This window comes from Hetaerina americana, unplaced genomic scaffold (assembly GCF_022747635.1).
Source record: "Hetaerina americana unplaced genomic scaffold, ioHetAmer1.1.p SCAF_3, whole genome shotgun sequence".
Classification (NCBI taxonomy): domain Eukaryota; kingdom Metazoa; phylum Arthropoda; class Insecta; order Odonata; family Calopterygidae; genus Hetaerina; species Hetaerina americana.
The window spans coordinates 82,962,707-82,975,635 of NW_027286874.1; the positions used below are offsets into that span (position 1 = coordinate 82,962,707).

General features: G+C 43.5%; 2 protein-coding genes across 2 annotated transcripts in view; both read right to left on the reverse strand.

The window, feature by feature from the left end:
* LOC139690570 (carnitine O-palmitoyltransferase 1, liver isoform-like) overlaps positions 1 to 10,711 on the reverse strand; it is a 128,386-nt gene extending 117,675 nt beyond the window's left edge. The window contains exon 1 of the mRNA XM_071588044.1: positions 10,401 to 10,711. Coding sequence (XP_071444145.1) covers positions 10,401 to 10,528 — 128 coding nt within the window. The 5' untranslated portion in view covers positions 10,529 to 10,711. The remainder of the gene's footprint in view (positions 1 to 10,400) is intronic.
* Positions 10,712 to 10,867: 156 nt separating this feature from the next.
* On the reverse strand, positions 10,868 to 12,883 carry LOC139690288 (uncharacterized). The gene is made up of 3 exons (XM_071587649.1): positions 12,157 to 12,883; positions 11,172 to 12,072; positions 10,868 to 11,083 (listed from the first exon to the last, which is right to left on the reverse strand). The coding sequence occupies exons 1-3, from the start codon at positions 12,615 to 12,617 to the stop codon at positions 10,931 to 10,933; spliced, it is 1,515 nt and encodes a 504-aa protein (XP_071443750.1). The 5' UTR covers positions 12,618 to 12,883; the 3' UTR covers positions 10,868 to 10,930.
* Positions 12,884 to 12,929: the final 46 nt, after the last annotated feature.

The following is a 12,929-nucleotide window of genomic DNA, read 5'->3' on the forward strand; positions in this document are numbered from 1 at the left end:
TGAATATTTTCTTAAGAGTTTTATATTAATTCTTACGGCGGTTAGTAGTGGTTTAAATTACCAAAACCCGTTTTCTCTCCGACGATTGCACATTTCATTCCCTCTGTGCAACTTGCGTTCCATTTGATAAATTTCCAAGGTATTCCCTAATGATGGAGCTTGTTCCAATACTTCCACGTCTACAGCCACCTTTCCGTTCCCGCTTTCTTACATATTCTCGTTACCTTTCTCTTATTAACATTGGTTTTAATTCCAAAACCAGGCAGAAAACAAAGAAATTAAAATAAGGGAGTGTCGAAAACTAAATTATGAATTGAGAAGTAACATAAAAAGCATGGAAGAATTGAATGAAACGTGATAAATGGGGTGTGATAAACATCGCAATAGGAGAAAGTGGGTACAGCAAAGAAGAGCTAACCAAGAGACGACAAAGTAAAAGTTGTAGGAAAGAATCCTTAATGAACAGGGAAATTAACCGCAAAATTAGAATACTAAAAATATCCTGGAACAGGTACATAAAAGGGATTTTATGAGGCAAAAACAAAGGAAGAATGAGAAAGAATGCATTGGAAATGGATTTATGCCAAGAGGACTATAAAAGAACCATTACAACTAAGGAGAATCATAAAATCTCCACTCAGATTCCAAATTTCAAAAATTAGGACTCCTCGTGGTATTCGCTGTGAGATAGTCCGTCAACTTCCTGCAATTCTACAACGTTTTCGGAATGTTACAATGTTTACAGTGCAAGAATGTGAAAATTTCTGACGCGGAAACGAGTTTCCGTAACGCGTCAAATGTACGTGGTACGTAAATGATTTCAATCTACTCGTTCAAAACCGAAAATAAAATTTTCGGCTGGAATGAAAAGAAAAATTGGTTTTGCACATTCTTAATGTTTAAACGGCTTACCTTAAATGTAAACTTAAAGAGCAACCTATGTATGTTGAGTGTAGAGAAATGAGTTACATCTTCAGTGGCAATATATTTGGACGGGGTGTAACTATGAGCGACGGGTATCAATTGTGTAAGTCTTTCGACAACATGGGTCAATTTAATCCTACGTTTCAAAACTCAGATACTTATGTAACTGAACCAAGCTTGAATAAAACTGTGGATCATATATTTTTTCATTGACCGTCCTAATTGTCTCGCGGAGGCTCCTTTAGGGCGTATATAGAATCTACTTCCAGTTACATATACAGGTATTACCAGTGATAATCCATTACAGAGAAATAATAGACATAAATTCGGTTTTTTACATAATTTCTGTGACTTACACGTAGGAGAAAGATATATCAAATATAGAACTTCCAATTAAAGAGAAATTTAAAGGGATGGTATTAATTTGGCCATATCACCTTTTAGTCACGTTTAAAATGTTACAGGCAGACAGTCTTTAATGGTTGGTTTAAGAAATTAGACATATCTCTTAAAATCATAGGGCACTCACTGTCCACTATTACTTCACAATTCGTGGTATTCTCGAAATCGATTGCGATCTGGCCGCCACCGGACAAAATATCTTAACCCTCGCGCTCATCGCATCTATTGTGCTGATTGAAAAATTACTGACGCAGAGTGATTCAGCGGCGTGAAATTTGCATAATTTCGATCAGTGTTCATGCATATGTTTTACACGAAAAGTTTCATTGTAAAAGTAAAATCATGTTTTACGAAAACACAGAGTATTTCGAATTTTAAAACACAAAATGACTAATCTTAAAGATGAAATAATCAAGTAAATCATATATTTCAGTCGGATCAGTCATCCTCGAATTACGACCGTTTTGAGCTTCGGGAAAATGGATTTCTTGGCAGGACTACGCGTGAGTAGATGAGACCGATACCTAATGGAGTAGGTCATTTATTAACCCCTAGTCGATTAAAATGGATTCGTTTGTTTGAGTGGATGCTTTCTTTAAAACGAGATTTTCTGTGCTTGTCTTGTAAATATCAGAGAAAATCTCCATACAATCCAACAAGATCAAATGCTGGTTTTGAGAGGCGACGGTAGAGATGGCCCCAAAACAAACCCCACGGTTTAAGACAATCATGCATACAGCTTCAATTTGTTTCCCAATTAAATTATGGATACAAACGAATATAGTAGATTGCTAATTGTCATACGACCTAAATAAAACTGGTCAATGAAATGATTGCTACCTTAGCTGGAAAATAAGATTTTTATGCTAATCCCATATTCCATTAAGTTGTATTAATGTGTATAACTATCCCAATAGCTTCAATTCTGGAAATTTACTAAAAATTTAAAATTCTGGAAATTTACTAATTTACTACTTGTGACGTTGTGCTTGGCGCAGCGTCACTTGCCCAGTTCGAATACGCGCGCCCCTCTCGCGAGCCGTAGAACGGCGGGGCGCTATCTGTGGGCGCCGACAATGTATGTAAGAAAAAAGAAGAGCGGAGCGCGCCGCGCCCGGAGAGTGCCGGCCAACACGTGGTAAGGAGAGTTCGTTGTGAGATGCCCGAGAGAGAAGGTCGTGTGCTATCATCGTCGAGTCACCGACAGCCTGCGAACACCGGGGGTGCGCGTGCCAGCAACCGACCTCGCCGTGTGGGCCCCCCGCAGGCCCCGACCGGAACATCGGGAGCCAGCAGTCGACAGCGAGGCGGCCATCTTCGGCTGCAGCCGAGCGGCCACCCAACATCGTGGCCCAGCAGGCGTCGGCACCGCGCGTCATGTTTGCTTGGGAGCGCCCACACCTTTTCTTGTGATAATAAATAGTTCTTGTGAAGTTTACTCGTCGTAGTCCATTTTTATGCGCCTCCTAGCGTCCCTCGTGATTTCAGCTGAAGAGCCGCTGCCCACCCCGGGGCACATAAAAGGTGAGCGAGCCCTCCCCTGGGACGAGGAGTGTGATGGGCCAGGTGACAGCCAGCGGCGTGACTCTGCGGCTAGCCATGCGGCTAGCCTGGCGCCCTCAAAACAAGTAGAGTCGCGGCCTCCCTTGTCTCGCGGTATCGGGGAAAATTTATCTATGAATTAAATACCGCGTCACAAATGGCGCCCAACGTGGGGCAGCCTTTCTATTGTTGTGCGAGAATAGTTACAATTATATTTCGAGAGTGCGCATGAGGCGCGAGTGTAAAATGGCGTCGCGTCGGCCTTGACGAGGCAACAATGGTGTGAAGGAGAGCGAGCGGAGTGATACCGGCATGGTGTGCATAGCGTGTGTGTGAGCGGGAACGATGCGTGATTAACATCGCGCGAGCGCCAGTTATTACGTACAGCTCTTTCGCGAGCGGTATACAATTTTTCTATTTGATTTATAAATTAGTCCTTTTTTTCTTTCGCTATACATTTTCATGAAATTAAAAAATTTAAAATTCTTTCGAGGGAAGCAGTAAATAAGAGATTATAATTTCTACTCAATCTTTTGTACTTGAATGTGGTTTGTGCGGTTGCTTTGAGTGGTTGCTTGGCGTTGAGGGTGGGATGAAAGCTGTGAACATTCCCGAGGCGACTTGTTTCCAGTTAAGTTGCGGAGGGACGATCGGTTTCTAAGATTAACTACTATTATTGGCGTGAGGGAAGCTCCGTGCGTGGCCACGTATCCCCAGAGTGGCAGAGGATCCTTTGAAAAGAGGAAGTGGAGTTTGTAATTTTTGAATTTTGAGGTTAGGTTATGCTTTTAATATAGAATTCTGATTTATTCTACCCTATTTGTTATAATAACTGTAGAACAGGGAAATATCTTTAGATTAGGATTAAATTTTTTCAGTAAGCGTATTTTAGGTTAGGTGGGGCAAATCCTTTAATTATTCAATAGGTTAAGAATTTTCTTCTTCCTAATTTACAATGGAGGGTGACACTGGATTTTTGGCGAGATATCAGAGAGATATGAGGGCACTGCTACGGCATTCAGCGGTAAAGGCAGAATTTGAAATAATTAAGCAAATGAGTGAAGAAGAGGTGGAAAATGAGTTGTCAAGTAAAGGACACTCCTTGGTAGGGCCACTCTTAGTGCGCAAAGAGCGATTATTGCGGGCTAAGCTTCTTTTGGCACAACCACGGTTAGGGACACCATGGTCAAAGAATTGGACGAGGATGTGCAGCCTGACGATGTAACCCTCTCAGGAGCTTTATACGCCTTAAACTGGGACGAAGACCTAGATGCAGGGCGGAAAATGAAACGGGCATGCAGTAAGGGGCATAAAAAGAAGCACATCGAGACGGAGAAAGTTGCCGCAAGCGACGGAGAAATTAATGAGGAACTGAACCCCATTCGGACCATTACAGCAAACGCAGCGGGAGGCCCTCAGCCCAAACTGCCGCTGATGGACTCATATGATTTTCCGCCGCTGGGGGAAAGGAAAGAAGCGTCAGATTTGACCAGAGAAAAGGAAAAACTGCGCATTCTGCCTTCGGAAGCGAAATCAAATCAGAAAGAGATACCAGTACAGAGCGACCGCAACTCTGAGGAAATAAAGGAGTTGCGGAGTCAATTGCAACAGCAGAACGAGATGATCAACAACCTAACGGATGGAATTAGCCGAATTTTACAAAAATTGGGCAGTGAGAAGAACGATAAGGAAGTGAACTTGAGAAAGGGTTCCAAGAAAAAGTATCGGAGGAAAATAAAATCCACTTCGTCATCTTCTTCAGAGTCGGAGGTAACGAGCGGGTCGTTATCTACTGACAGCAGTGATGACTCGGACGATGCATCAGGGGACGATGGACATAGACAGAGCATCAGCTATGAGTTAGGAAGGGCCATAACGAGACCTACGTGGTCTAGGCCTTCACAGGCGAGAGACCAGGGACCGGGCTTTGACGGAGCTTGTTATTCCTGCGGAGAGTCGGGACATAGGGCAAATGCGTGCCCGAGAGTCCAGTGTTTCAGCTGTGGCGCAAGAGGGCATATCAGTGTCAATTGCCCCAGTCGACCTGGAAGGACACAAGAAAAGTGCCAACTTTGCGGCAAGGTCGGCTTATTGGCAATTAATTGCCCTAATTGCAAACACCTGTTTACTCGGCAGGAAAACGGACAAGCGGGGAGTCGCCTAGCCCAAGCGGCTTCCCCGCAAACCAATCCGTCGAACACGAAACGGCTGAATTAGATCTAGATAATCGTAGGAATAAGTCGATTAAGTTAGGAAATGGTGATTCGATTTTGGAAAAGCCGAGTTGGACAGCCAAATTCTGCGAACCAAATTCGATCAAGGAAGATGTAAATAGTGGAGTAAAGGATTGTATAGAGAAAGGAAGGGAGATAAACTCAGATGGGCCAGATGAAACATCTGCTCCTAGGTCGAGTTGGACAGCCAACATCCACCACCCATCTGAGGCGTTGGCAAAGATCAAGGATGAAGAAATCTACAGATCGAGGTGGACAGCCAACCTCTATCGATCTGGCCAATGCAATGGAGCTATCAGGAAAAGCTCTCCAGCTGAGCAGTCGAGACGGACGGCCGACCTCCACTGCAAAGCTGATATTTGCTGTCCAGCCGTTGATTTCGCCGAGCCGAGCGGGTCAGCCCGTCTCCGCCCACCAAATCAACCGCATATGGGGCAGAAGGCGCATTGGTCGACGGAGTCAGCTCCGCTCTGCCAATCCGTTAGGTCAGAAGAAAGCGAAAGGGTCAAGTCTTTGGTAGGATCGAACAGGCCAGCCTGTCTCCAGCCGCCAAAGCAAGCAGAGAGTGAGAGAATGAGTGAGAGGCCTCAGAGCATCTCGTCGGTGCCACAAAGCCCGCCGAGACATGCGTGGAATGTAGATTCTGCCCAGTCGCTTCACGCGGGCCGGAAATCAGAACAGGAGAGCGATTATGAGAAATTGCCTCAAGTACTGTTCACTCTGGATCGGTTGTGTCCCAACAAAGGGACGGGCAGGAATGAGTCGAGTGAGAGTGTGACATACCCTGTAACCATTGAGGACAAACCTGATAGGCTGTGTCCGGTTCAGGGAGGGGGAGTCGGCGTGGAGTCCACGCCTAGAGTGAGTTTAGCGAGTGTGACGGCAGAGAATAGAGACCAAGTCTCAGTCCTGATCGGGGGAAAAGAGTACATTGCGCTCTATGACCCCGGGGCTCAAGTGACCATAGTAGGTCTCGAGGTGGTGCATCGTCGAAGTAAAATCCATGATTTGCCTGATGCTCTATCTTGTATGTACGAGCAACTTTCTGGCGAAGAGAAGATCGCTGAAATTACGGAAGTAAAGGATGAGGACTACCAACGCAGAGTCGAGGAAGTCAGCAAATATCCGGAGAGATATAAAAATTGGAAGGTCGAAGCGGGCCACTTGTATCGTTACAAGTACGATGAGCTGCTCGATCCAATCGCTGATTGTGAAGAGGGCTGGAAACTCGTGCTTCCAAAAGAATGTCGAGAGCGGGTCATAAGGGATGCCCATTGTGAACCTTCATCGGGCCACCTCGTAGTGGAAAAGACATTCGATCGAGTCGTACGAGATTACTATTGGAGAGGGGCCTATCACGACATTCACAACTTTGTGAGGCAATGTCAGGACTGTCAACAGTTCAAAACGTCGCAGCAAGCGCCTCAGGGACTATTGGGTAAAAGAACGGTAGAGAGACCATGGAGCGTCGTAGCAGCAGATCTCATGGAGTTTCCGCTTAGCAAAGCCAAGAACAAGTACTTAATAATCTTTCAGGACTTATTTACAAGATGGGTGGAGCTAAAGGCGGTCAGAGCTGCTACAGGGGCCAACGTGGTTAAAGCACTTGAGGAGCGTGTCCTATTTCGCTGGGGAACGCCGGAGTATCTCTTGACAGATAATGGAAAAGAGTTTGATAACAAATGCGTAAGAGAAGCATTGGCAGAGTATGGAATAACGCATACAACAACGCCTCCATACCATGCTCAGGCAAACCCAGTGGAAAGATCCAATCGAACGCTGAAGACGGCCATCGCGATGTTTGTAGAAAAAGACCATAGAAATTGGGATCAGCATTTACCCGAACTAAGGCATGCAGTCAACACCGCGAAGCAGGCCTCGACTAAGATCTCGCCAGCCTACTTGAACTTCGGAAGGCATCCACTGCCAGTGAAGAGTTTGCGGCGCGAGCTTGAGAAGGGGGAAGGCATAGAGAGCAGATTGGATCCACAAGCGTGGAAAAAGAGGGCCGATAGGTTAGGCTTATTACGAGATTTAGTAGCCGAGAATATAGAGAAAGCTCAGAAAAAACAGGCGCAAGCGTATAATAAGGGTAGAAGAAACATCGAATTTAATGTAGGAGACCTAGTAATGCGTAGGACCCACCATCTGTTCAGTGGGATTGATAGGTTTTCAGCCAAGCTAGCCCCTAAATTTGAAGGACCAATCGCGATACTAAAAAAACTGTCTCCAACAGTTTATATCGTAGAAACGCGTTCCAATAAGCAAAACGCGAAAGTAGATATTGGCGACTTGAAAAGATATATAGCACCAAGATCCACTCGTCAAAGTGGTGAGTCCTCCGAGCGCCAAGCCCACGGAGCACACTCTCAAAAAAATTCCTTATGAATTTTGGTATTATGTAATAGGTCAGCATTGTGTGTATGCCTCATGTTATCTTGTCTGTGTGTCAAAGTGAGCGATTTATTTTTCAATAATGTGAAAATCTCTGTCGGACATTATTGTTGCTACGGCACATAGCCCTTGAATTGTGATGAATGAGAGTTTACAAACGAGGTGTGATGTGTTTGAGCGGAGGACGTACTGCCTTTTATAGAGTGAATTATCTGAGCGAGTGATGCTTTTGTTGAAATTTTGTGAGAAATTCCCTTGGAGTGTAGGAAAGATTCATGCCAAAAGTTTGTTCATACCAAATGTATTACTTGATGTTCATAGAGAATGTGGTTAAAATTAGAAAAAGTTGTGCTATCCATTTTCTATCCAATAGCTGAAGACAGAATCTCAAAACTGAGTGAACTACTGGTAGAAATCTGTGAAATTGTTGTTATTATATTGTGTTCATAGGTTTAAGTTGCAGGCTCGTCTGTAAGCGGTCCACTCGGTCGAGTGTCCGGCTTAGGGAGGGGGTATGTGACGTTGTGCTTGGCGCAGCGTCACTTGCCCAGTTCGAATACGCGCGCCCCTCTCGCGAGCCGTAGAACGGCGGGGCGCTATCTGTGGGCGCCGACAATGTATGTAAGAAAAAAAGAGGAGCGGGGCGCGCCGCGCGCGGAGAGTGTCGGCCAACACGTGGTAAGGAGAGTTCGTTGTGGGATGCCCGAGAGAGAAGGTCGTGTGCTATCATCGTCGAGTCACCGACAGCCTGCGAACACCGGGGGTGCGCGTGCCAGCAACCGACCTCGCCGTGTGGGCCCCCCGCAGGCCCCGACCGGAACATCGGGAGCCAGCAGTCGACAGCGAGGCGGCCATCTTCGGCTGCAGCCGAGCGGCCACCCAACATCGTGGCCCAGCAGGCGTCGGCACCGCGCGTCATGTTTGCTTGGGAGCGCCCACACCTTTTCTTGTGATAATAAATAGTTCTTGTGAAGTTTACTCGTCGTAGTCCATTTTTATGCGCCTCCTAGCGTCCCTCGTGATTTCAGCTGAAGAGCCGCTGCCCACCCCGGGGCACATAAAAGGTGAGCGAGCCCTCCCCTGGGACGAGGAGTGTGATGGGCCAGGTGACAGCCAGCGGCGTGACTCTGCGGCTAGCCATGCGGCTAGCCTGGCGCCCTCAAAACAAGTAGAGTCGCGGCCTCCCTTGTCTCGCGGTATCGGGGAAAATTTATCTATGAATTAAATACCGCGTCACATACTACTAAACCACTTTCCATAATCCGCGCAGTACCTCTGATCAGCAAGCAATAAATCAGCCTTTCCACGAATCCGAGATATAGTCACGCTTTCATGTCGCACTTAATATAAAAGTTCGCCAGAAAAGTGTGCAAATTTGTGAGCGAGAGATCGAAAATTACCCGACGGTAACACGCCCACCAATGACTTGGAAATGTTTTGAAGAAAAAGTGCATATATCATGAGATTATTATTCTGGGATCTATTGCTTGCCTCACGATAATCAGATATTTTTACCCCGTGAAATTTTTTTAATTGTTAAGCCCACCTATAACTTGGTCAATTAATGGAACATTGCCTCAATATATGATACACTTATTGTATCAAACAATCAAAACATTCAACATAAGCCATAAAACCAAAAGTACGGTGGCTATTACTATTTAATAAAAGGAATAACTAAAGGAGAAAGTGCGATCTGCGGGAGCGTATATTCCCGAGCTCCATAGCTTTTTCTGAAGGTACGAAAATGGAAATTAGGTTGAGAACGAATTAACTTCCAGTAGAGCAAAATGAAATAAGATACAATAAGACGATCATTTTACACCATTCCGATGTAACTCCGAAAAGACAAAACGTAACGTGTCAAACGGGTATTTCGATGCGAATGCAGCTTTCCGCAACATGGAACGTAAAAAATACTACCCAATGTTCATTTAATCAAAAGACGACGACACAGGATCCAGCGCACTTCCTTCATAAGCAACAAACAAGATAGTGAATGAAATGTAGCCATTACGTACGCACAATGATAGAGAAATAAAGCATTTCAAAAAGGATACACATTTAATCTGGGATTTCAATAAGTAGCAGGGAATAAAAATTCATTTCCTATATCCATACGCGCCACATATCCCACAAACACTGCACCATGGCATGGAAAACTGACAAATTTAATATTAAAAACAAGTCTGAATTTTAAAGGACAGATTCAATGGGTCATTAGCTCGAATAGACCGGATTCTCTACCACAACATCCCAATATGATTAAAACTGGTACAATGTTAACATTACTACAAACTCGCGTTATTGTCCTTCATGTTTCTTACATGGACACGTAGGTCATTGAAAATTAATTCCTGTCTGGAATTAATAGCCCTCCAGTTTCCATTCGAGGTTTCAATAAAGAAAAACACGATAAGTAAATGAATAACTCAGCAAAAATTCTACAATCGGTCTGCTATTTAAACAATGACCGCGATGAAATTCACCCGATCGTCTTAAATTATTGATAGGGTAAAACCAACAACAACAGAAATGCACCTATCCATCAATTAGCCCCAACTTTAAAAACGGCGAGTCAAAGCAGTGACGGAGTATCACTGGCAGATGCTGCACGGCGATTTATTATCATTCGCAGCGTTATGACGTTAATCAATAAAACAAGACGCTGTCCATACAATATAACTGTTTGAGAATGAACATGATGAGAAGAATGATCTTTCCCAAAAGCAGGCGATGAGTAAACATTATGCACGTTCATAAGAGTACAGCTTTTCAAGCATTATAGCTGAGGATAAGTCCAAACACATCCACTCCGCAGCTGCCCCGCTAAAGTAATCAATACCGAAATCCCTGGGATAAGAGATATTTGTTGAAATAGCTTGAGGGCATGTAAACTCTTACCTTTTTCTGTAATAACTTCTAATGATAGACTTCCATGATTCTTTCAAAAAGATTTTCCATGAGTCTCTTCCATCCTCCAAATTGGGCGGAACTCGAAGCTCACTAACAGCACTGCGGGCTTCAGCCATAGCGACCAACTTATACTTGATTTCAAACACAATCGCCTCAAAAATGTTTTTCAGCTTGGTCCAAGCAATTAACCCTGAGAGTCAACAAAGCAATCCAGCGCGAAAAGGGTATTTCGTACCTGGGCACTAGCGCCTGTCATCTCAGCCTTCTCATCGCGCGTGTGTACACTTTCACAGCTGATCGGTACTAGCAGTGTTTTCGCGGCAGGGTGAGCTCGCGCTATATTAGTTGGACGCAGTACTAGTGGCGCTACCATGTGCCGGTAGGCAGAATTTCTTCTTCAACATGCGCATCCACACGCGCGACTTCGAATTCAAGGTTTTCAATGTAGTTAAAGATCTTTATATATCACAAATACAAACTTTTATACAGCACATTAGATATACAAAAATTACAACCTCTTAAGTAATCAGCATATCATAATTACTCAATTTTATCTCCTTTTTGAACTCTCTCATGTTTCTTTCTGAATCGTTCCAGCGGGTCAACGACAATTTGTTCAAGTTTGGACAAAGGAGCAAAAGTCTACGAGCAGTATTAAGGGTCAGGGGTACCTAAAATAAAAAACCAAATGCTTAACTGGGGAAAACATAACTGGGAATTTAAAGTGACAAAATAACATATCTGGCGAATTGCACCTACCTCAGGACTGCCTAGGACACAAAACACTTCAATTTTGGAGAAAAGGCATTTCGCCAAAATTTGACTTTGGAAGAAATCATCATCTAAAAATCTCACTGCTGCAGAGAGTGATATCTCCCTTAGTTCTCCACTGGAAGAGAAAAAGTATAGGAGAAGATTTCCAGTAATACCTTCCTCACACCATACTTGCATGTTAAAAACTTCCAATTTGGTGAAATATTTTTCATTCTTCAGTGATTCATTTTCGAATATTTCACTTCCCGTTAATGTTAACTGCTTCACATTCAAGCAACACCTTCCAAGAGCAATCAAATGGCGAGCTTCAATCGTCTCAAAGGCTACGTGAATTACTACAAGATTTAAACCCATCGACTCAAAGTAATCAGTTAGACCTGATCCACATATCCCATCAAGTTCTACTTCAAAGGTTTCAACCATTTTCCACATTCCGAGGGAAGGCAAATATTTATCAGCGGTATAAACGTGTAGCATTTGAATGTTGGGGCAACAGTCAGCAATATACCTTACTAAATTTTCAGACGGTGTAAACACGTCGTAAGTTTGATCAAAAAGAGTTAACCTATATTCTTTGAGTAATTTTGGAATTTTGGATTCAGAAAACGAACACTTATTTCCATTTAGCTTTCTTGAAAATATTTCTCCAATTTGATCGTATCTGAGGTAATTTAATTTTGGCAAGTTTTCCACGACAACTAAGACACCATCAACCGTTGTTTCCCATAGTTTTTGCAAGCCTAACCACTCAATTTCTTTGCACCCCTTACAGGGTCCATTACAATCACTTTCCTCATTATCTGTTTGGCCACACAAATAACGCAGTCCATCATCTGTCACAAGGTCCGAGTACGATATGTCAAGCTTTTTCAGAGATGTGCAGCACCTGTGGATAAATATGTGAGCGTACCATTAATAATGTTCGAAATAAACATTCTAGGCATCAAAATTTACATTGTGGCATTTTCACCTGGCCAGAGTTAACAAAATGTCGTCTGTGCATCTGCTGAGGAGTTCCAGTTCACACAAATTTTTCATGTACATAAACTTTGTAGGAAGAAGAGCTTCACAAGGTTGTGTGATTTTTCGAGGAAGTCTTGTTCCATAGAAAAGCTTCCCTAGGTCGACTGATTTAAGACTAGGACGTAGAAGAGCGTCCAAGGCAACGATCAAACCTTTCGTTGTTTTCTTATTGATTAATTTAATAAGTAGTTGATGTAAAACTTCAGGCAAAACTACTTCTAAAATTGGGCCTGGCAATCCATCTAGATGCAATTCTACCTCCTTCTGTAACTCCACTGATGAAATATTATCTTGTACACTATCATCACATTTCAAATTTTCGATATTAGTAAATGACACCTGTAAGGCCTCGGCCAGCAATTGCACGCAGATGGTTTCCAGCGGTAAAGGTTGCTTTAGTATGGGCATCGTGTATGAAAGTAGCTTTGCGTTATTTGAAAGACCGTTATTTTAACGTTAAAACGTAATCATAATTAATGCGTTGAAATGCTATTCAAGTTAGCGGTTAGGTATACTTAATAATTGCTTAGGCGATTACGATCAAACTGTCACACGCTAATCTCGCCTCGAAGTCATTGAAGCTGACATCACGTCAAAAAAATACTAAAATGAAACGACGAATACACGAATTTAATGCTGAAAACCACGAAAACACTACCATGGCGTAAATAAGCGCGTCCACATTATCGTTTGTTTTTTGAGCGCAGACATGCGCTTCAT